This window comes from Myodes glareolus, chromosome 26, assembly GCF_982192425.1.
Source record: "Myodes glareolus chromosome 26, mMyoGla1.1, whole genome shotgun sequence".
Lineage (NCBI taxonomy): Eukaryota > Metazoa > Chordata > Mammalia > Rodentia > Cricetidae > Myodes > Myodes glareolus.
The window spans coordinates 4,026,016-4,051,222 of record NC_142051.1 but is presented as its reverse complement, the minus strand read 5'-3'; the positions used below and the strand labels follow the sequence as shown (position 1 = coordinate 4,051,222).

Below are 25,207 nucleotides of genomic sequence, written 5' to 3'. Positions count from 1 at the left end.
GGTCATTTTCTTCTGTATGGACAGTTCTCAAATAAAGAGACAGCTAACAAGCCTCAGAAGGAGCCCACAGCCTCACCAATCATTGGAGATGCAAATTAGAACCAGGAGAATTACCTCCAGTTAGAGGTTATTTATTTAAAAAAATGGAAAAGAGATGCCGTCAAGGATGCGAGGGCAGAAGAGCCTATCATGTACCCTGTTGGGGGTGACGTAAATCAGTTCAGCCACTGGATATAACCTAGGGAAGCTCCCCAAAAACTAAAAGTAGAATTCTGTATGACTCTACAATCCCAAGGCTGGATTTTCCAAAGAAAATGAAGTTATTATATAAAAAATATTCATAGCCCCATGTTTATTCTACTACTGGACACAACAAGTGAGGTGTGAAATCAACGAATGAGTCACCACCTCATGAAAGAATAAAGAAAGTGTGAATAGACACCATGGAAGGCTATTCAGCTGTAAGAAATGCAGTCTATCCCTTCAGGTTCCATTGGTGGAACCGGAGGACATATCGTAAATAACGTAGATCAGACATAAACAGACAGAAATCTCATGTGAGTGCTCACTGGTGGGGGCTGAAATGTTCTGAGCGAAGACAGCAGAAAAGTGGCCACAGAACAGGGAGGGGACTAGGAAGAGTCAGCGAATAGGTTATCCAACCACAATGAGACAGGCGTGTTCCACGGAGCGCAGAAAGAGTCTACAACAATGTATGGTGTATTTCAAAATATCTGGAAGAGTCCATAGATTCTTATCACATAGAAATAATGTTTGAAGCCAGGCGGTAGTGGCACATGCCTTTAATCCCAGCACTCGGGAGGCTGTGAGTTAGAGGCCAGATTGGTCTACAAGGGCTAGTTCCAGCAAAGGTTCCAAAGTTACAGAGAAACCCTGTCTCGAAAAATCAAAAAGAAAACAAACCAAATAATGTATGAAGAGAAGGCAATGCTAATTCACACACTGAATACATGTCTCATAACAGTACCCTCCAAAACATATAAATAGCATGTGTCAATTACTAAGTATATAATAAAAACTATGCCTGCTATAGAAAGTTAGACAAAGCATACTTAGCATGTAGCTATGGGACAGAAACATATTATGCATTTTATACAGACCCTGGTTATTAATTCACTGACACAAACTGACCTTAATTATTTGCTATTATCCAGCACCTAGTCCATCATTTCCCAAATTGTCTCAAAAAGTTTTAGTGTGTGTGTGTGTGTTTGTACATGTACGTGTACCTGTTCGTGTTTCCACGTGTGAATATGGATGTGAATGTGACCCAGCACACATGTGCAGGTCAGAGGACTATATCGGTTGTTGATTCTCTTCTACCTTGTTTCTGAAATGGAGTTTCTCTGTGGTTCTCTGCTGTGTTTACCAGGATGTCTAACCCACAAGCTTCCGGGCATTCTCCTGCTACCCACCTCCCTATAGGAATAGTGGCATCGCCACACCTGACTTTATGTGGGTTCTGTGGATTTGAACTCAGGTCCTCACATTTGCATGGCAAATATGTTGCCTTCTGAGGCATCTTCCCATCCTTACAAGTTTATGAGATCACCAGGATCCCAACAAGGGCCACTCATTGCCTGTGTTAGACTCTGCATTTCCTCTTGTCTTGGGGCATGTTCCCATCCACTCTCCCTAGGGCTACTGACTTACAGTCATAATCCAAGAAGGACTTCATTCCATGACTCCATGAGCACCTGAAACCATAGAGAGAGCACCAAATACTGTCTACAAGCACGTTATTATCCTCACAGTTAACCAGATAAGGTAGTATTTGGGATTTCTTTTCTGTGGCTATGATTAAAACGTTCTAACTAAAAGTAACTTGGAGGAGTCAATGTGGATTAAACGTTATAGACATCATGGAGGGAAGCCAGGAAGGGAACTCAAAGCAGGAGCCTGGAGGCCGGCACCAAAGCAGAGACCATGACAGAACACTGCTGGGCCCCTGGGCTCCTGCTGAGCTATCTTACTTACAAGCTCAGGCCCATATTCCAGGCATGGCATCATCCACAGTGACATGGGACCCTCCCACATCAATCATCATGAGAAAATGCACCATAGACATGTCCCCAGGCCAATCTGATGGAGGCAATTCCTCAACTAAGGTTCCCTCGTCCTGGGTGTTTCAAGTTAATGGCCAAGATTAGCCACCGGAGACAACTACCTAATCCCTAAAGGGCAAGATGCATTTGGTACCAATGCTGGGAAAAGGGAGGAGTCACATCTCCACTGGGCGGGTGTAAGATTTCCTTATGTTACTGAGTATGATGCAAACTTCACAGTCTGAGGAACGTTTTATGTTTGGAGTTTTCCATTGGTATCTTCAGATCACAGTTGGCCACAGAAAATTAAAACTGCAAAAAGTAAAAGCGCAGGGAATGGGGGGGAGACAGCTGACGGCACAGCCGCAGCCGTGTTGGGGGAGACAGCTGACTGCACAGCTGCAGCCGTGTTGGGGGAGACAGCTGACTGCGTAGCTGCAGCCGTGTTGGGGGAGACAGCTGACTGCGTAGCTGCAGCCGTGTTGGGGGAGACAGCTGACTGCGTAGCTGCAGCCGTGTTGGGGGAGACAGCTGACTGCACAGCCGCAGCCATGTCCTCTAGTCCGTAGAGTGCTCTACCTCACACATACATTAAATAGATGTTAGTTCTGATGTTTGATGTAGTCAGGGTATGTGAGGAACACTAATAGATCATATATGTACAATGGCTTCCTGTGTTATCACACCGCCCATTGATCCACGTCCAGGCTCATAGTTCACCCATAGATAACTGTGTCTGAATAATTCCATCACGGTTGAAGGAATACCGTCTCTGAGTGCAGCCAGTCTTCTATACTGTCTTAGTCAGGGTTTCTGTTGCTGTGAAGAGACACCATAACCACGGCAGCTCTTATAAAGAAAACATTTAACTGGGTAGCTTTCAGTTCAGAGGTCCAGTCCATTACCATCGCAGTGGGACATGGCAGCAGGCAGACATGGTGCTGGAGAAAGAGCTGAGAGCTGGACACCTTGCAGGCAACTGGAAGTGGTCTGTCTCACTGGGCGTGGTTTGAGCATCTGAGACCTCAAAGCCCACCTCCACAGTGGCACACTTCTCCGACACCACACCTACTCCAACATCCAACAAGGCCATCCCTCTTAATAGTGTCACTCCCTTTGGGGCCATTTTCTGTCACACCACCACATCTACTTACTAGCTTGAATTTGTAAAAATCAAATTCTTCCTGTAACTAGTATTTAACTAGTATTGTCTGAATACTTTGATATGGAGTTAGTACAGGAAAGGTTGAAAGACTTTAATTTAATGAAATTAATTAATTTAATTTAAAAGGATTTAATTTCAGAAGAGAAAAGTCGTGTGCTAGGTACTTCTAGTAACGTCTTAATGAGACTTTATTTTGTTGTAAAGGATGGGTTGAACCTATGGAGCTTTCCATATGTGTTGTGTTCAGCTGTATTAGTATTTGTTTGGATGCTCAAATGCATTTGGGTTTGGAAGAGATGGAGTGTCCTTCATGCTGCCCCCCATTTGTTCTGATAGGATCTGTGTTTTCTAGCACACATTATCACAAACACATCTTGACTATTTCTTGTCTCTCTTCTGGAATCAGCTATCACAGCCAATCCTTGATTAGATGGGAAGATTCTAGGTTTTTTCCTCAAAGGAAGAAAAAGAAGGAGGTGGGAAAGGGGAGACGGCAAAGAGTCAATAGAATGTCGTTAGACTGACCTGTTTACGGGTAGGTGCAATCTCTATTCTTGAGGTCCCTGCCTGTGCACTGTTTCTTGGCTCTGTGGGTATTTTATTTCTTTACTCATTTTCTTCTTTAATATAGCCATGTTATCTATGTGATAAGCAGCATTCTTGTGGTGGGACCATTGCCTCTACTCCTAAGCGGCAGTGTGTTCTTCTTAGTTCTATGTAACTTGAATTTGCTGCACTGTGCATCCCGTTGGGCTCCCTATGATTGGCTGAGTTAGGAAATAGGCATCTGCCCTGAAGTACACTGAATGGGACAAGCTGAAGTTCACGGTGGAAATTAGAAGTCCACTTTAGTCTTACAGCTGAGGCCTGTTTTCCAACACCATAACCCAGAGCCCTTGCATTGGAGAATAGACCTGGAGCTATGAGATTCTTCATTTCTCAGCTGGCTTGTGACTCCTAGGTATCTGCTCCACGGGGCAGAACCTGGGAGCAGCTTGTGGTGGTTTGAATGAGAATGGCCCCCATAGGTTCATAGATTTGAGTACTCAGCCACCTGGAAGTGGCAGGCACTATTTGAAAGAATTAGGAACTGAAGCCTTGTTGGAGGAAGTGTGTCATTGGGGTAGGTTTTGAGGTTTCAAAAAACCCATCCCAGCACTCAGGAGGCAGAGGGAGGTGATCTCTGAGTTAAAGGCTGAGTTGGTTTACAGAGAAAGTTCTAGGACAGCTAGGGGTACACAGAGAAATCCTGTCTCAAAAAGCAAAGCAAAGCAAAACAACAATAAATAATAACAACAAAACCAATCCTCCCTCTCCCCCTCCAAAAAAACCAACAAAAACAAAAACAAAAAAGCCTATTCCAAGCCAAGAGTCTCTGTCTTCCTACTGCTTGTGGATCCAGATGCAGAACTCTCAGCTACTTCTCCAGCACATCTGCCTGTGTGTCACCATGCTCGCCATCTTGATGACCGCGGACCAAACCTCTGAAACTGTAAGTGAGCCCCAATCAAATATGTATAAGAGTTGTGTGGTCATGGTGTCTCTTCACAGCAACAGAACACTGCCAAACAACGAGTGGTACCTGCATTGCAAACATCAGCACATCAACTGGAACACGGACGATGAACACCAACACAGTGGGCTAGCAGATTAGCCTGTGTGGTTCTGAGTCCTGGTTACTGGCCAAGACTTGTTACTTTCCTGAGCCTCACAGAGGATGCATCTCGATGGCCAGCTGCTCACAATGAGGGGCTCCTAACTGTTCTAAAATAGAAATCAAGGTTTCTGTGGAAAGATGCCCCAAGGATAGAAGATACGAATATTGATGGCCAGCTCTATCCTTCCTTAGAGATTGCTAAGAAAGAGTAAATCAATATAAATGAAGTTAATTATTTTAGAATCACACAAAAGACCCCAGAAATTAATAATCTACTGGCAGGAAACACAGGCTGGCTGCTCTCAAAATAGCCACAATAATTCACACCGTGTAGTTCTGCTTGCCTGAGGATCACTGATGGGAAATTTTTATCTATTTCTGGGCTCCCAAAATTTTTAAGGATTCTGAGGTTTTACCCACAGACAAAGTCTTATCCGGGTGCTTTCTATAACTCTGTACAGGAAACCCATCCTTTCTTCTAATAAGGTCACTGAGCCTGGAAGGAGGAATTTCTTTGATCTTTCTCAAACACGCTAGGATCCAATACTGGAGTATCTGACCTCATTTGCTGGGTGTCTTTGACCAAATCATGATTTCTGTTCGCATAAAGAATCTTCTTGCTGGCTAGGCAGCCTTTATTCATTTTCAACTGCTCAACAAACAGAAGATGAATTTTGTATCCCATTCTCTGCCATTTTTCCATCTGTGCCCTCTTGTGGCTTCCCAGGAACATCATACAAAACCCTGCTCTCTGAAGACGGCCATCTAGAAGCGAGCTGGGTTTGCGGTCCGCTCTAGCCCATGCGATCAGGCATCTTGTAGGATCTCTATCAGGAGAGGCCTCTGGGTAAACTGAGGCATTAACACAGTTGACAGGCTTTTTTTTCTGTTCTAAAAGAGCCAATCAGCATCTTAAGAATAACACTGTGAGCATGGGTACAGGTCAGTGGACTTCGGCCCAGTTCTGCGCCCCACTCTTGATGTAGCTGCTTCAAAGTCTAAGGCCTGAGCAGGAGCTATGCCTGTGGTAGGCAGCGGGGTGGGGGGTGGGGTGGGTGAATGGCGGGGGGGGGGAGGCTACTGAGATTCAAGTTCAGCCTTGTTTTACATTTTTCATCAAGTTTGCCTGCTTGTCTGAGCCATGTCCTCAGGTAGAGATCAGAAATCAATGCTTGATGCTTTAATCAGGGCCAATTCACCCCCTTTCAAGGGCAACTGAATGCAGCATCTTGAGCAAAGTCACAGTAAGTGACAGCCACCCTGGAGTCAGTGCCTGAGACCCCGACAGCCTTCTTAAAGCTCAGTCTTTTGTGACAATGAAAGTTCATCTAGTTCTCAAAGACAATGCTGATCTCTGTGGAAGTCAGGAGGCACTTGGAATTGGCCCTGGCAGACACTACTGGGGCAGCCACGCTTCCTTTAAGCAAGACGTTTCAAGCAATGCCAGATCCGAGAATGGTCCTACCTTACCTGCAGATCTTAGAGAAAAGTAAAATAAAATATAATATAAGACTTCATCTTCTCAACCAACTCTCTAGTCCAAGAGGAAGTGTCTCTCCTTATGTCACTAAAAACTCCCGGATTTCCAGACAAATTGGGCCAGAAAGGCATCTGCTACTTTCATCAGGGGAGTACCCTTGGCAGAGGAGAGAAAGGCCAGCTGCTTCTGATATGGCTTCCTGCTACTTTTTGGCATTCTGTAGCATCGAGCGCTGGGCGCTGGGCTGTGAGATCAGGATACAGGATGCTGGCTCCGTGCGTTGGCAATGGGCTGAGTTGGTCCTGGAGAACTTAGTTCCCTCTGAGTGAGGGCGACCTTTCGGAAGAACTGTGGTGTATTAACAACTGCTTTTCTCGGTTGCCATAGGGCACCTTCACAATGCATTTGCTTCACAGAAAAGCTGAGAGTTCAACCCAGCCACGGGAGCTGACGGTCCCCAAGTAATGACTTGCCATTTTGACTTGCCTCAGCTGTCCCTGCGCTGGCCAGCTGCGGGTGCGGGCATTGTTCCTCGCGTCTCTTCTCAGAACTGTCTGATGTTTGCTCATGGCGTCAGCAATTTACACTCAGCCTCTGCTTCCTAGGTTCCTAATCACTCTGGCTTGGCTTCTTGGGCTGTAAGTCCTTTCTTATTCCTCTCCAAGTTACAGATCTCTAATTCCCTGTAGACTCACAGGGTCCCCTTGATTCAGGGACCAACTGTCAGCTCTTGTCAGAGACACACCATCCACTGATACTGCGCTGTAGGGATTAGAGCCCAAGGTTACTGTCGTGTGTGTGTGCGCGCATGTGCATGCATGCATGCGTGCATGTGTGTGTGCATGCGTGCCTGTTAGTGTGTGTCTGTGCATGCGAGAGAGAGAGAGAGAGAGAGAGAGAGAGAGAGAGAGAGAGAGAGAAGTTGGAACTGTCTAGGCTCCTACTGAGCAATGTACCAACTGTCTTGCTTTTATTTCCTCATTGGAGATGGATTCCTACAGACTGACATTGCAAAGGACCGCAGACAAGGGAAGATTACTAAATCCCACCCTGAAGAGAGAAAAATCCAAGCCTTGGCTACACTATTACGCCTTCAAGGACCGTAGCACTCTAGGACGAGAGCCATGCCTCCAGAATGTGGGCACTAGCATAGCAGAAAGACCTTCAGGCCACCGACTGTTTTAAATGAGCATGGCATAGTTGACATAAAATTCTACGACCTATAAATCAATCATCACAGAGACAAGCAGGGACATCAGAGAGACGGCTCCACGACAGAAGTCACAAGGAATCAAAAACAGCAACAGGGCGCACTGTCTAGCAAACCCGCCTCGCAGGACTGCTCAAGGTCATCTGAGACGTGGGCACGTCAGCTCACAAAACATAAGACACCACGTGAGCTCTGCCTGGCCGAGTGCGGATGCCTTGGGCATCACTCTTTGTGAAAGACAGACAGTCCCCAAGCAGAGCGACGCTGCCTGAGCACTGCTTCAGGAACTGACACAGACACCTCCTGTTTGCTCTTTAAACACGCTTTGCCATCTGCTGTCATTATTACTGACATAGATACACAAGCATTTTGTTTTAAGGTTTAAAAGAACATACCCACAACTGTGGGGAAGCAGTTTGCCAGGCACGCTGTGTAACCGAAACATGCGACCCAAACTCCAGTTCTGGTGGTCCAGTCCTGGTCAATGTTGTCTGCCCTTGTCACAACAGGGGAGTGGCTGTGTGCCAGGCTGATACAGTGGCGGTCAAGGAACCACTGCCCCAATTCTCTGGGTCTGCTGTCCATCCTCGGTGGCTCCAGGTCTTCGGGCAGCTGACTGAACCTGGGAACATGTGCTCTGGAAGGTCTCTGTCCCCTGTACCAGGTGGCCCTGCTCACAGGTGGCTCTGCTACCTGTTCATGAAGTGCGGAAACTCAAACCCACACTCTCTCCACTTCTGCAGAAGAGGAGCCCAGCAAGGCAGAGCTACAGATAAGAAGTTCATACAGCCACTGAGTTGCTTTTGGCTCCCATTGATTTCTGCAGCAGGCAGTCCTGCACCAGCAGTGGGAGCTCTGTGCCTGGCATAAAGACTCCTGTAATCTTTTGTGGGGCCTTCAAACACTTAGCAAAGAAAGATCCATGTGCAAGAAAGAGGTACATATTTCACGTGCAAGAAAGAGTTATTTATTTCACGTGCAAGAATGAGCTACTCTTGTGCAAAAATGAGATTTGTATTTCCCTTTTATTTTTCTCCTAGTGCCAAGCCTGGAGCCTGTTCCTGTCTTGGGGAGAAGGTTACAGAAGAAGCTGCTGTTGACCACAGCACTCTGCTCATGGAATAAGACAGTGCCACCACACCAGTTCTGCTCTAAGAAAACTCAGCCTGCAAATGCATGATGATCATGGCTGAGGGAAAGCCAGAGCTTCCTAGAACTGACTTCAATGTCCTGGTGCTGCACCATCAGCAGTCTTGAATAAAAGACCCAGGACAAGTATTTTAGAATCCTGCTATAAAAAGATAAATATGAATAGCTACATACAATTCAGCGGTATACTTCTGCTGAAAATCATGCATGGTGGGGAGAAAATGAGGGTCGATATGAATTATTTGTAAAGTTCAGCTGGGCTGAATGTGGGGACCTTGTCATCTTGCAAAAGAGCAGATTTTGCCTGAAGGTGTGCAGAGCCTGTGATTCATCTCAGAAATAGATCAGGTGACCACCAAAGGGTGTTAAAGATTCCCAAGAGAAAGGAGGAGGGTTATCAGTGAGCTGTGGCTAGGACCACACGTTCCTTATCTGCAAAGAGAAAGTATGTGATAAGCTGCTGCACGAAACAGAACTCATCAGAAAGATAAAAACACGGACGCTCCAGGCCTGAAACAGAGCCCCCTTTCCTCCGTCCGTGGTCTGGGATTTTACTAAAACAGAGTCATCACCTATTTAGAGGTAGTGAAATTTTTGTGAGTGATTCCCAATCTTTAGTTCTCAAGAGAATTCACTGACAGTGTGGCAAAAATGTAAGTGCTCCTGGCCCTAATCCCTGGGAACACGACAGAGTGTACTTTGACAAGCACCCCACAGTGACAGTCATCCCTTCTCTGTAGCTCAGCTGCCCTTCTCTCCTCAGACTGTTGTCCTGGATTAGTAACTCTCGGAATCAATTCAGTGACGGAAGGACGGGGTGGGGGAGGATGTAGCGAAGGCGTGGGTAGAAAACAAGGAGGAAACAATGGACTGAGAGGAAACTGAGACATTTCTGCCTGGGTTTCAAGCCACTGTGGCCACCTTAGGAGAGGATGCACTTCAGCTTCCTGTGTCAGTCTTTGGGACCGCGCTGATTCTGGAGCTGCAGTGAGGCAGGACATACACAGGGGACCAAAGGCCAGGGATGGAGCTCAGCTCTGGCCGTGTGCTTGCCTAGCGTGCATGAAGCTCTCAGTCCCACCCCTAGGTTAGCATGCTTTCCCATGACTCAAAGACACACACGTCTAAGACAGAGGCACAGTCAAGCGCCTTGACTCTGAGGCCAGTCTGTTTGTTAAGATCCATTTCCTTCTCAATTACTGGAGTGTGCTGAGCAGCAAACACATTGGATGGCCTATTGGGGTAACCACATTCACCTAAAGGTACCTGAGATGTTATCATAAGCTGCCCCAAGAACTCCACAGCATCAGTCCACGGGCCGCATCTCTACTAGATACCCTGGAAGGCCTCATCTTAACTAGATACTCTGGGAGGCCTCATCTTAACTAGATACTCTGGGAGACCGCATATTAACTAGATACTCTGGGAGGCCGCATATTAACTAGATACTCTTGGAGACCTCATCTTAACTAGATATTCTGGGAGGCTGCATCTTAACTAGATACTCTGAGAGGCCGCATATTAACTAGATACTCTGGGAGACCTCATATTAACTAGATACTCTGGGAGGCCGCATCTTAACTAGATACTCTTGGAGACCTCATCTTAACTAGATATTCTGGGAGGCTGCATCTTAACTAGATACTCTGGGAGACCTCATCTTAACTAGATACTCTGGGAGGCTCTAATCTTAGTGCATCACTTAGCTTTAGAGAGCCCTGTTTTGTTGGGGACAAGTTTAGAAGAGAGAAAATCTACCGGAGAAATAGACTTACAACAACTATTGAGGAGTAAAGATTGACACAAAGGGGAAAAAGCGACGTTACATTTAAGAGGCTACATGGACCCATTTGTGCCCATCATTTCATGACCGTCCCCCCATTTCACACACCGGCACACAAATGTGCCAATGGATCCACTGTCTTCTGTTACATTAATAAGTGTGTGATACAGTTTTCTTTTTTTTTTAATAAGATTTGTGTTTCAGTAGAGCCCCACTAAAAACTCTCAGTTATAACAGCATCCACACCCAGTTTACTGTCATGATTTTTGCTGAATGCTTTCAGCATGGGGATGATAGGGAGACAAGACATTTATGTTCCTGGGCCATAAGCTGCTGTCTTTGAAGAGATAGCTTCACTCTGGGGAAAAAAAAAGTCAATTTCATGGCTGCAACTTATTGTATAAATGAGACTAATATGTCAACTCAAAATAGTATGTACCTATTGTGAGGGTTAGAAATATGCAACAGATGGACAGAATTCAATAGGTACTTGGATGTTGGTGTTTCTTTGAGGCTAAAGAAGAGGAGGTAAACAAACATGGTTTTCTCAGCTTGATTGGAAGCTGAGAGAAGAGGGAAAGGCAGTGTTGGGTTTCTTCTTGGCATAGCAGAGTTAACATTGAGTGTGTAGCCTTTGTGATTTCCTATGGCATGATGGTATATGCCCATCTGTGAGGTAGGATATGTGAGTTACCGAGCAGATGTATTTAGGACAACCAGATACACAAGTTAAACTGCACAACGGGCTCAGTCTGGATCCTAATAATAAAATGCCAGAAACAGCTTTACTTTTCTGAAATTCTCCTAATGCAAAGAACCCTGGTCATGTGAGAATATTTTCATGCCCAAAATACACTATACTGTTTGACAGCCCTTTGCGTATGTTTCCTTCTGGGCTTGGAATGTCTCTCCACTTCCATCCCCTCTGCACCATCAATACCTATGTCTAGGAGGCGTTTCCCATTTCCTTCACCTTCTGCACTCCGAGGCTACCCCGGCTTGCTACTGTCCTTGTGCTGACCCCACTATCTTCCTTCCCATTGTTTCCAAGATGTTTTCCCACTAGATTCTGTGCTTCCCACGGATAGGCAGTGCATCCTTTGAGGGGATGTATATACAGTCTACACAGTCAAGTGGATGGACATGTGTGGTAAGGAACCAGAATCAGAGCTTATTAACTCATTACATCATCTTCTCCCATCATCAACTGTCAACTACAAAACAGGTAGCTCTGCTTTGTAGGGTAGTTAGGGAAACTGAAATCTTCATAGGAAAAGGGAGTAGTGTCCCGTTAATTCCTTTTGACCCGATACTTATATGTTCTTTTGAGTAAAATGAATTATGTTAGGAGATTATTAATGATAGGGAGTATCTCAGTTCTCATGAAAAGTGGGGTTTCAGTTGTTACATCCTCATCTACTTAAGTACAAGGTACCACTGCTAGCTGAGTGAGCCAGAGACACCTCCCTACCACCACTGCTCATGCAGGCCAGGGAACTGCCTGCGTAATTGCACCACTTGAACTCTGCAGGCAGCTCTGCAGTGTGGCTAAATGTGATAATCTTCTCCATGAAGTGGACAATACTGTAATTCACCATGGAACATAACCAGGGTTCACGCTGTCCTGACCCAGATTTCTAACGTTTTGTTGAAAATTTTCCATCTAATGTAAGTATGTAATTGAGGAGGAAGCCTGCTTACTGATGTGGGATGTCCTTCTGTATATATGTTGCTTTTATTCATTGAAGAATAAAGCTGTTTAGCCAGTGGCTTAGTAGAATAAAGTCAGGCGGAAAATCAAAACAGAGACAGACAGAGTAGGCGGAGTCAAGGAGACGCCTTGTAGCTGCTGAAGGAGAAAGATACCAGAATATTACAGGTAAGCCACAGCCTCATGGTGATACATAGATTAACAGAAATGTATTAATTTAAGATGTAAGAGCTAGTCATTGGTCAAAGCAGCTTCTTCATTGACCCATGGTAATAAAACATATCCACAGCATACAGAGGGGACTCCCACATCAGTTTACAGAGAACTTTAGGCCTCTTTTCAGTTAAGAAATGGACAAAGGCTACGTAAAAACCCACCCACCTTTCAATGAACACAGACTAATTCACCAAGGCTCTACGTAACATTAGAGTCTCAGATTTTGTAAGATTTTGATCATTTTCTGATAAGCACGTCACCTGAAAAACCAATCTTCCCCACTTTCCAGGTTAATCCTCCCAGGGGACATGTTTGAAGAAGTCAGTCTCTGGGGCTTTGCCTTTCAACTCTGTGGTCTCTCTTTGGCTGAGCCCACAGAAGAAGTCATGGCTGAGCTTGCATCGAAGCAACAGTGCCATGCAGAATGGCTGGTGACATCAGGGAAGAAGGAGGAGAGCATCTACTGACCTTGTGAAGCTCCACGGGAGTTGGGGACATGATCTCCTTAATTTCTTGCTTCATTTTCCTCAGGGTGACTGACTTCCTGCCCACATCTGAAGGCAGAGTGTTGCTGCGCGTCGTCTGGCTGTAGTGTGGCCGTGAGCTGCTCCGTTCCTGGAAGCTGGCCTGCCGCCCCAGCTGACTGCGAGCCGCCGGAGCCTCATGATTCAAACTCATGGTGCTCCCCGACATGATTGTCGCCTGTGGTATTGACAGTTTTCAGAGACAATTAAACCACAGAGAAGGAGAGGGTTTGCTCGCTCAACATTAAGCACAATTCTCCCTCTGCCCAGTCAAAATATGGTGTCTTCAGGGCATAACCAAAGGCTGGAGAATGGACGCGCTAACTGAACTATGAAAATCTGGAACATGCTTTGCAATTACATTTAGAAAGCACATCTTGAGTCCAATGGAAGTGCTTAAGCCCTTGAGTTTATTTAATCAAATACCACCCCTAGCGATGCTGAGGCAAACTGAAAAGCTCCAACTCTAGCTTACTGCACACTGCATTTTAAGCACCAACTTTCCACCAAGTTGACTGTAAGATCTGGGATTCATGAAGCCATTGTCAGTGTGTGTTAGAGAAGTGGCTGGAGAGCTTGACAGTGCAGGCCAGGCTGTTGCTGTCTGTAATGCTGCTCTGGCTCCCACAGAAGCCAACTGTAGGCTGGAACGGGATGACTGACTGACGCAGAGGCAAAGGGTCTCCTACACTTCCAGTCGGATACTGTTGAGACCATCTTTCCTCTGGCCCAGTGACCTGCCGCAGAAACTTACAAATGCATCTGTTAATATTCATCAGCATTTGGCTTCTACATCTCATGGCACAGATAGTGTTTCTTAGAATTGATCTTTATGTAATATTCTCAGAGAGGCTTTAAAAAATTACCCTTTTATATAGGATTCAACCATTTTCTCAATTCAATCATTGCTCAACTCTGAGGCTTGGATTGGATTTTACCAATGAAAGGGAAGTTTGCTCCGCTTCAAATATATTCCCTGAATAATACATAAGCAAAGGCAAGATTACATCCCTGAATCTCAGAACTGGAACAAAAAAGGGTTTGTAAGCAGTATCATGATGGGAATGGGCATTTCTCATGCCATACGGTGCCAAGCCTCTAAAACCAGTACTGTGGCCATCTCTCTATACTTTATACGAGGCTTGTATACAAAAGTATGTAATGGCAAATGTGTCTGAAATTATAGAAACAGGAGTTATGTCCATGCGCATGTGAATAAATAATATGTGGCTTGTTTACATTAATGGAAAAATCATAAGCAATGAAGCTTGATTTGCTGAACTCTGTGTTGGATGCATTCATTAATTTAAGCCCCGGATGTCTGTCCAGTAGGCACTTGATTCATCCCAGTTTATAGAAGACTGAAGCACAAAAAATTTTACTTGCCTAAGGTCATCCGAGCAGGGACTGAACCAAGGGTGAACCTGCAGCTGTGCCCTAGAGGGAACACCGCAGAGGGAGTAGCATCTTTATTTGTCGTCGAGAGCAAGAGTTTATATCTCTCCGTCACTGTTCAGTTTGTATGTGTGCCACTAAGGAAGCACAACCGCCAAGTACTGGCACAAATATACATAGATCTAAACAACTGCATGGAAAAGAAGCAAACCCGACAAACACGTGCTGGCTAGACCACGCATAGCCTAGATGCTTTGGAGAATGGACAATTCTAGCTGCAGGGAAATCCTTGCTGACTACTGAGTGCCCCCTACAGTATCACTTGGTATTCAGTACCAGCACAGGGAGGGTTTACAGGTTCCTTCACAGTGGGAGGAACAAGATGGACATAAGGGTTCTGGAACTTGTTGTGAGTCTGGTAATGGGAACCCCAGCTGTTGGGTGCAATCTTGCTCCTTGCCTAACTGCCTCTCTGCCTTTCCCGGCTACATAAACTGCCCCTCTGTAGGTAAAAAGTCTCTAATATTTAAGCAAATGTAGGCATCTATAGTATTGCATATTTCTGATAAATAGCTTTTTGAAGTTTAGTGACACTCGCTAGGCTGCTGTCACGGGAGGCCTTTCATTGGATGGCGCTTATGCACCTCACTTCTGTGTTTAGTTTGTGGCAACTGACAGAACCCGATGATTTTTTTTTTCCTGCAGTGGTGGCCATCTTTCATTGTTCTTTCCTACTTAGAATCTCTATCTGCTTTATTTATATTTATTTTTTCCTTCTCATTTCTTGTGAGATCCACAGGAAGCACATGGGAAATAAATCCGTGACTGAGTCTGAGGGCTGACATTCTGGCTTTGATGAGTCTAAGCTGCCAGAGGAGACACTGCCAGGGTTTTACGAGGGTCCCGTGGCCAAGAGGAGAGGTAAGAAATGCTCCTTGTTCAAGTTTTCAAATCATGAACCCTCTTACACTAAACTCCAAGGGAATTAATAGCATCTAAAATGATTATAAAAGTTAAAGTACAAATACAATTTAGCTTCCGACATCTGATTAGACTTTTGTCTGTTAAAATAGTTAAAATAGCATTCATTAAGAAATAGAAAACTCAGTACTTGAGTTTCATTGCACTCATTAAACATTAGGTTCTTTATTAACATTATGTCAAATATTAGATCACTATAATTTCTATTTTATTTTGATTTTTCAAGACAGGGTTTCTCTGTGTAGCCCTGGCTGTTCTGGAACTCACTATGTAGACCAGGCTGGTTTCAAAATCACAGAGATCCACTTGCCTCTGCCTCCCAAGTTGTAATTAGAGGTGTGCAACACCACCGCTTGGCAATTCCTTTGCTTTATACAAGCAAAAGCCTGTAAGGGAGGTTTAAAATTGCTAAAAGTCTTAGTTTGAGTTTTTAAGCTTCAGGGAAAGCTGTATATTTTTCAGTGCTAAAGTTAAACCTGAATTATTGCTAGTAATAATAAAAATAATTAATAAATTCTCATTTTAATCACAATCAGTTTAGCTAATCTATATTTATAAACTCCGTAGTTTGCTTTTGCTGTTGAAGGTAAATTTCACAGACAGGACTCTAGCTTCAATAAAAATGTAAGAGCTGTCTCAAGCAAGAGAACATAATTTATTTAAAAATATTTAAAATTTTTGTGATAATAGTATAAATATAACTCTAATATATGAACCTGGTGGCATTCTTCCTAGCTGAAAATGTAACTTCTCTGTGGCTTAAAGCCCAGCCCCTTTCCTCTCTGCACCTGTAATTTCCAGGCCCACGCCATGCAAAGCTGTGAAGGAGGAACCTGCAGGCTGTTGTAACATACTTCCATGGCCCATGGTTTTCATGAGCTAACGCAGTGTCCAGGTAATGGCCCAGGCTCATCGAGTTACTTTTTATAGGACCTTCAATGTGCACAATGTAAAAGAAGCTGCAAGAAGAGTGAGTACCACAGGAGAAATGTAACAAAATGGGAAAGGAATGGGAGCCAGAGTAAGTCAGGTGGGGGCATTGGTTCAAGAACTATCATTGTGTTCCTCATTCAGCCTGTGCCACATGCCCATTCTACATACACGGGGTGGTAAAAGCTTAAATAAACCAGATGGCATTTAAGAATTGTGCTCTTTTAGAAAACTGGAATGAATGTCTCACAAATTACTTTAAATTTTATAAGTCTATCCATGTCCAGGTCCTTTAACTGTGCTCTGAAGTCAAAATTCATGCCACGTCATCTATGGTGTCTATAAATCCAAACTACCGCTCTCCTTTAGAGTTCGCTTTGCAGATTCACAAACATTAGAATCACATAAAGTATCCACACATGCAGTTGAGAAGCAAAATAATATAAAGATGAATAACCAGTTTAGAATTGCAAGAGTTCCGCCCGGTTGTGCCATTCGCATTCCGTAGAGTGACTTGGGGACCTCATATGACATCAAACAAAAATGAGACTTCCACCACTTTACATTTTACGGCTTAGAACTTTAAAGGAGCATAAAAGGAAATGTTCCAGTCCTTCCCAGACTAAGTCTGAATATTGTCAGCACATTCATGGCTTTAAGAAATTGCCCAGAGTTCAGCTGTTACAATTCAACCTGTTCCTCCTCAAATTTGGGTGGAGTTAATACAGAATTAAAATTGCCAATGAACAGCAAAGCAGGTGGTAATCTTTTGCCTGCTTATCACATAGACTGGTCTTTTTAAACAGCCACATGACTATCAACTTAAGGGAGAAACCAAATATAATTGCGTTTCCTCTTATGTTCCTCTTGACGGTCAAATTAATTTCTATATCAGGTACAGATGAAAACATGCCAAAGAAACCTTTCTGAAGCAGCTAGAGAATGAAATGCACCACTGTTGGGAGTCTGGGCTGGCTCCTTAGCGATTTGGTGGGAAACAGGTACAGTCAGGATTAGCAGGGGAGCAATGGCGGAAGCCACAAGTCAGTAAGAACCGCATTGTATAAAATCAAACTGCTGTCTGGAAGGCAGGGGCAGGGGAGGCAGCTTCACAAGCAAAAGTATAAACAGAAAGGGTAGCTACCAAGAGAGTCATGTTTCTCAATGACACACGCCTGTCAGCTTTCTCCTGTGGAAAGGGTTAAAGCTTTTAAATGAACTGCTGTGATCAATGCAAACATAAAAGGACCGAAAACAAAACAAAACCAAAAACCAAAAATGAATGTAGAAATAAGATTAAGCAGCGGGACCAAGGCTACCTCAAGCTCTCTCAGGATCCCCGACTGGCCACACGTCTCCAGGTCCTCCAGTGCTTGAGACCAGAAGTTTTCCTCTTGTTCAGCCTCCGCACTGTCCGAGGCCCCTGCGAAGCTGCCAGTAAGAAACACATTCTGGGTTAAGGAAAATGCGTGTGCTTGTGTGCATGTGCGGGTGCGCGCGCGCGCGCACACACACACACACACACACACACACACACACACTCCATGGTTCTTTTGTCTGAGAGTGGTGGCGGACGCCGATGGGAGTCTGGCAAAGGGGAGTTTCAGGTGAGCCTGGGGCTCCATGTGAGACTCTGTCTCAAAGCAAAGGAACTTGATGTTTCTTACACGTGACTGAAACCACCTGTGGGAGAAGGGAAAGGGGCTGCTTGCCACGGAAAGGACGGGGCTCCTAGAAGTTGACGTTCCCCCACCGCTACTCTGGGAAACTGCGCTGTTGCCTAGCGCTACTTGGCTATCCAACAAAAGCTGCCCCTGGGTGCAGAGAGAGGCGCAGCTCCTCCCACTGAGACCTGGAAGTCACCTCGGACAGCGCCGCAGTGTAAGTGGAGGGGGCAACCTTACCCGCTGGCTGTGGACCGATCCCAGTCTTCATTACTCAGCCCCACATCTGGATAAGTCTGGCTTCGAGGCTTGGGGACCGGGGACAGGCTGCCTCTTTGTTTTGGACTCCTCCAATCATAGGTGTTGAAATTGTATCCTGAAGTCTGAAAAGTGGTACCTAAAACAGAAGCAAGGCATAAGAGCTGGCGTGTGGATTGTCGCATCTGTTGAGCTATGACATCATCGGCCAGAAGAGGGTGGGATAGTAAGTTCCAGCAGGAATAGCGTCAAGCCTGTGGTGGTGCTCATTCTGTGCCTCGGTGCTCTGAGGGCTCTCTTCACAGCCAGATACGGTACTATGAATATTTGCCATTAAAAGACGAAGTTAAAGGCGCTGAATAGTGGTTTGTAGTATCTAAGCCTTCAGGAACTTCAAGCCACAGCTTCAGGGGAACCAGTTTTCAGGTCCTTCAGGGCCATACACACACCTCCATCTTCCCACACTGCCTTGGCTGACCCAGCTCAGAGCTCTGGATCAACACATTCTTGTTTCTCACTTCTCCGTTCACAGCCGTCCCACCATGTTTCAGTGACAAGACTCATTTCTCACTCAAGTTAAACCCTTGAGGGTGCTTGGCCTGGAGTCTCAGGAGCACAGCGTAACCGGCCAAATCCAGGGCTAGGGTGGAAAAGCCGTGCTCCTGAGACAAGGGCACCCAGAGGCTGGGTCAGAGTTGAACCAGGCAAACTCAGGGGAAGGCATTTACCACTCCACATTGCCCTGCCATCTGCCTCTCTCTGAGAGTCAGAAGCAAGGACGGTATCAAGCAGAGGAAGCTTGGACGTTAGTACGTTTATCTGAATAGCAAAACAAAGATTGTGCTTCCTGGTTGGGGGAGGGGTTAAGTCTGATGCGCATGATGGGGGATTAGGGAACAATTAGGTTATGCAATATACATCCCTGTTGAATTTCAGCTAAGTCCATACACCGAGATTTTGACAGTAATAGATTTCAAGAGTATTTATAACAAGAGAAATTACATCCTTTGCAGTCATGTTGAGGAAAGCATTTGGAGGGCATCTTCACATATGTGGTGGAGTATATAGCTTTTCAGTATTCTTGTTGGGGTTCACCTGAGAAATCAAGGGCACACGCATAGGGCTGACTCCACAGCTTATATCCTAATGATCACACATTTCTTAGTCCGTTTCCTCAGGTTGTGTAAACACACATATGGCTTAGCAGATGTGTCTTACTGTATTTAAGGAATTCAACATAACAAACAGTCCTCGACCCCTATTTTCACTATTTAGGGGTTAGAACTTGGGTCACAAAAGGGGTCAAAAGAGGGCCAAATGAGAGCGTAAGTTAGCAAGCCAGTACTGATTAGGTCTAGGGGCTGGGAAGCTGGCGTTGACCGAGCTGGAAAGAGTAACGGTAAAGACACAGTCATAGTAAGGGCTGCTCTTACCCTGAAAGCCATCAGTGCATTCTCTCCACCTAAGAAGATACTCTGGTCTCTCTTACTACATACACGTGTTCCTCCCTTCAGGAGGAAGGTAAGTCACCCGATTAGCCAGGTGGGGCAATCTCTTGGCATAGCTGTCTCTGTTCTTCCTCTCCCACTGCCACTGGGCTGTGTGGTAAGCTACATACAATCTGTGAGACGCCCTGACCATTCCCATGGCCAGGAGATTTCTCAGAAGAATCCTTACAACTCTTGTTCCAGATGTTGGAAATGCAAGCCAAACAGCTGGAGCACTGGTAACTAGTTGAACCAGGAAATGACCCTGAGGATAAAAGTGCTAAGTATTTAGGAGCACAGATCCCAAAACAGTACAGAGTTTTATATATACCAGTTTTAATATGTCTACATCTTTAAAATTGAAATCATGTCACTGTTAGGAGTTGGAGAAAAAGTACCCTGATTCTGGCTGCAAGATAGACCTAGCTTCTTTAGCATGTGCACTTACCTTTTCAGGAACATGCCCATACACACACACATGCACACACACCACACACACACACACACACACACACACACACACACACACACACACACTAGAGCTGGCTCCAACGTTTACTTCACAACACTTTTTGGGTTGATAAAAAACAGGATGGATTAACATATGCAAACACTAATAGTTTTCAGGGTATTTATTATATTAAGGGCCAAATTTTATTTAGAGACTAATGAAGAGTTTGGGATGTAATGGAGTAAAGCGCATCCCAGAGAGGCCCAGTCGCAAAGTATTCTATATTGGAAATTCAAGGCCTTTGGCTTTAGTTTGTGACATCAGAGAACCAGCTAGAAGGTATTTGGAGTATTTGAGCCTTTTTTTTTTTTTGAGATAGTCTATGACTGTGACTATATTTGGCTTTTCTAAACAACACTGACAGGACTATGAGATTAGACACTCAAAGAAAGAGTAAGTGAGAACGTAGGCGTGGTGCTCCAGACTTGATGGAGGCTCTGTAACAACGGCAGCAGTGATGGGTGACACCAGAGATGCTAATCGGTAGAAGCAGTGAGACGCGTGGGCCCTGACGCCACTAAGGCCCTGCGCGCCTTCGCAGGCTCTGGGTTACAGTGGGAGACAATAAATCTGCACCTTGGTGAGATGCAGTCATGTTGGTTCTCACTTATAAGTAGCTGAATGTAACCCCTAACTGCCTCAGGAGGATGTCAATACTATAACTTAAAGAGGGGGAAATTAGGTGAGTGACAGCCAGCTGTTTCTCAGATGTGGGAAGATCACAAATCCGGAGAAACAATCCTCTACCCTGGGAACAAACTGAAGCTGTTGCAAACAAAAAGTAAGCTGTAAAAAGATAATTAAATCTTGTTTTTAGTGAATGGCCGTGCCAGTAAATGCAATTAAAATGCATTTAGGATGTGGGAAACTGCATTAGTATGAGTGTGTGTTTGTGTATTGGGTGAGTGTGTGAGAGTGCACATGCATGTGCACTTTTGTGCATGCTAGAAAGTTATGTTTGATATCTTCCTCAAAGTCTCCCCACCTGTTTTTTTTTTTTTTTTTTTTTTTTTTAAGGCAGGATTTTTCACCAAACCTGGAGCTTGCTGGCTGACATCTGACTGGATCAGAAGCCTTAGAGCCCCTGTCTTCCCTTCCTCTCCAGTGCGAGGATGCCCCTGATGGCTTTGTTTGTTTTAATGCAGGTTGGAGAGCCCAGCTCAGTTCCATATGCGGAAGACACTTTAGCTACCGAAGCATCGCCCAGCTTCCGTAAATGGCATTTTAAGTGAAACTTTGAACAAATAAATTGTAAAAATCTATGCTGTAAGTAATCACTGCCTTCAGAACCGGAAACCTTTATCCCTCTCTTTTCTTTATTTTGTCTGCATCTTGGTTTTAATAGCGAGGTTTATACTTTGCGTTGTAATGAGGGTTTAAAATGCAGTCTTGGTTCTTTCTGCTGAGCACGAAGTTTCATTTTATTTACTTGCAGAATGGAAGATAAAGCTTCACAAATGTAGGTGCTTCTAAATCGCATTGGCGGGGTGGTTTTCATTTTTAGGGATAATAAATCTGAGATATTTGTCAAGTCCCGACAGGCCAACTCAGTCACATTGGCTTTTCCGTGTGTGTTTTCCATCCACGCCCTTCAGTTCCCACCAGTTCTTCATGGGGGAAAGGAAACTAAACGATGCTGGCTCCTACACAGAAAGTTTGAAAATGTTCTTGGGGAATTTACTCCCTGAGTCTATAATTTGAGGGCTGTAAGTCTTGTTGTTCCTTGTAGTTTTGGAAACCAATTTTAGCAGAAGGCAAGCTAGACAATCTTGGCCAGATTTCATTTTCAAAGACCCAGTTTTGTTAAGAACAAGAAAATCAAATCATATGCTTGAGCGGCTATTTGTAATTGTTCTTGCCAATGAATATTTCACGTGTCTGCATGAGCACTGCCTGAAAAATGGCAGAGGAAGGAAGGTTCTTCCGACTCTCAGATGTCACCCCTGAAAGTGAGGACAGCAGAATCCCACCCTGCCTTCACGACAGTTCTAACAGGTCCATAACCCCAAGCCAAAGCACATGAGGGAAATTGGCAAACTCAGTGAGCATCTCATGAGAAGTGTATGCTGGTGTGTGTATATGTGTGTGGTATGTGTATGTGTGTATGTGGTGTGTGTGTGGTGTGTGTGGTGTGTGTATGTATGCGTGGTATATGTGTGTGGTGTATGTGTGTATGTGGTGTGTGTGGTGTGTGTATGTGTGTGGTGTATGTGTGTATGTGGTATGTATGTGGGGTATGTGTGTGTGTGTGTGTGGTATATGTGCTCGTGTGTGTGGTGTGTGCATGTGTGTGTGGTTTATGTGTGTGGTGTGTATGTGTGGTTTGTGTGGTATGTGTGTATGTGTGGTGTGTGTATGTGGTGTGCGTGTGTGTGGTGTGTGTGTGGTGTGTATGTGTGGTGGTGTGTCTGTGTTGGTGTGTGTTGGTGTGTGTGTTGGTGTGTGTGTTGGTGCGTGTGATGTGTGTGTGGTATATGTGGTGATAGCGTGTGTTGTGTGTGTGTATGTGTGTATATGTGTGTATATGTGTGTGTGTGGTGTGTGTATATGTGTGTGTGGTGTGTGTGTGTTGGTGTGTGGTGTGTGGTGTGTGTGTGTGTGTGTGCAGTGGTATGGGGCTGGGAAAAGTCTCTGACCAGAGACCTGCAGAGGCCCACTCAGCCAAAACAGAAGCTGTGACAGAGAAGAGGCAGCAACGGCTTGCTTAGACTGTTAGGACTCACTGAACCATAGCAGCACACACTCTGGGCCCTGTCTAGCACCAGGGGAGTCAGGTGGACTGGGAGAGGGCTGAGACAGGTGAGCAGCAGTTCTCGTGTGAGCGCCACAACTTCTGCTTGCTGCCGGAAGCTCTCACCCTGTTACCACTGTGAAGCTCTTGGAGGTGGCTAGCCTAGAACACAGTGGGAGCTTGCAGCTTGCTCAGCATCTCTAGCAAACTTCCAGCTCAGGGTAGATTCACTCAGGGTGGTGGTGGGTGATAAAAGGGCGGGAACAAGCTGTATGCAAAGTTTATAGTAAAAAGATGGGGGATGCTGGGGGGTGCAGAGCACACCTTTAATTCCCAGCAACTGGGAGGCAGAGGCAGGTGGATTACAATGAGTTTGTGGTTAGCCTGGTCTATAAAGCTAGGTCCAGGACAGCTAGGACTGTTACACAGAGAAGTGGAAGAAGGAAGGGAAGGAGGGAAAGAGGGAGGAAGGGAAAGAGGAAGAAAAACAAATTATAACAGAAAAAGCCCGTCATGGAGCAAATGCAAAGGTGACCAAATAGAATATCAAAAAAATTTTTTTTAAATATACATCAAAGCCATCTTCTATAAAACTAGAGAGCAAAGTAGAAACACCAGAACTCAGTGGAAACTACGAGTTTGATGGAAGCCACATGTGAGCATGCAGAGACCTGAGGAAAAGTGAAGAGCATCGGAGATGGCAGCTCAGGGGGCTGGGCGAGCCTGCGCTCTGAGCACACGAGTTTGCGTCCCTGAACTACATCTTCAGAAAAGATCCAGAGTGGGAATAATAAACACAACTGACAATTTCTGGGGAAAAAATAAATCAAGACACTAATAATCTAATCATGGAAACATTAGGAACACAAATATATTAAGGAATGTATTTTAGGGATGTGTTTAGAAACTGAGAAAACAAAAGAATTAATCAAGAGATTACTTAATTATATACAAATGTATTTAAACTTGTATTTAAAAAGACTCTTTTCCTAGGGAAAATACAAATGGTAAAAGTGACTTCAAACAATCAGACAGAGATATGAGTTGAGAGCCGAGATAAACAGACCACAGGTGCATCAGTTGCCCTGAGGACAAGAGTTCAGGAGGTGACCATTTACTGTCTTTTAGTGACTCTGGCTATATCCCAGGACAACCATCAGGGTTTCCTCAGTTAGGAGAAGGAATAATTGAGACCCTAAAGGGCAAAGATCTAGATCCCAATGAAGGAGACTGGCTTGGGGCATTAGAGAATGGGAGAGGAGAAATCATCCCACAAATGGCTGGGAGAAGCTCATATCCTGGAAGCACTCAGTAACATCAAGATGGCCCCCTGCAGTCCCTTTACTATACGGCCCTTGTGTCTCCCCCATCGTTTTCGTCATTCTGCCTGTCATTGTTGGTAGTCCTCATTTACTTGTAAACTCTTGGGCCTTCTAGGGTTGAATCGTTTAGGCTGAACTTTAACTATCTGTTGAATGAGTAAGTGGGACATTTTTGTGGAAGAGTGGGGAACAATGAAGAACATGTTGACTCAAGCCACCCATTGTTTTGCATCATGGGGATTCAGCAAATCCGGGACAGCTACAGGCTAAAGGAGGCTGAGAATGTGTGAGGTCTTTCTGGGTCAGAACGGAATCTGCTGAGAGGTTTGTGCAGTGCCTCTCAACCTCCCCAATGCTGTGACCCTTTAACATAGTTCCTCCGCTGCGGTGACCATAAAATTATCTTGTTGCTACTTCATAACTGTAATTTTGCTACTGTTATGAATTGTAACATAAATGTTATGCAGGATATCTGATATGAGACCTCCCCGCAAAGGGGTCAGGACCCACAGGTTGAGAACCACAGGGCTAGAGAGACAAGTAAGAAAAAGCAGGCTAATTAGCAAGAGGAAAATAAGTGCATTTTACGCTTTGCTTATAAAAAGTCAATTATAAACAATCACAAGCTAGCTGGGTGATGGTGGCGCAGGCCTTTAATCACTGCACTTGGGAGGCAGAGGCAGGTGAATCTCTGTGAGCTCACAACCAGCCTGTTCCACAAAAACAAGTTCTTAGACAGCCAGGGCTGTTACAGAGAAACCCTGTCTCGAAAAACCAAAACCAACCAACCAAGCAAACAAACAAAAAACCAAACAAACCAAACAAAAAATCAGTCAAAAGCTAAATCCACCTGGTTTTCACATGATGTCTTAAGAAACCCTGACTCTGAGGTCTTGATGAACAGCAAGTTCAAACTGAATGGCTGTCATGAGCAGTCCTAACCCCCATGCTGCGGTGGGTACAGCAG

The 25,207-nt window shown here is 44.9% G+C and overlaps 1 protein-coding gene across 10 annotated transcripts in view; it reads right to left on the bottom strand.

Moving 5' to 3' along the window:
* Grip1 (glutamate receptor interacting protein 1) overlaps window positions 1–25,207 on the bottom strand; it is a 634,564-nt gene that overhangs the window by 7,168 nt on the left and 602,189 nt on the right. For 7 of the 10 annotated variants that reach the window (XM_085683147.2, XM_085683148.2, XM_087902104.1 and 4 more), the window contains 4 exons: window positions 18,172–18,328; window positions 17,587–17,698; window positions 17,412–17,456; window positions 12,906–13,139 (listed from right to left, as the gene is read on the bottom strand). In XM_085683147.2, coding sequence (XP_085539273.2) covers window positions 12,906–13,139; window positions 17,412–17,456; window positions 17,587–17,698; window positions 18,172–18,328 — 548 coding nt within the window. The remainder of the gene's footprint in view (window positions 1–12,905; window positions 13,140–17,411; window positions 17,457–17,586; window positions 17,699–18,171; window positions 18,329–25,207) is intronic. The other 3 variants (XM_087902105.1, XM_087902108.1, XM_085683144.2) reach the window with 1 other exon arrangement.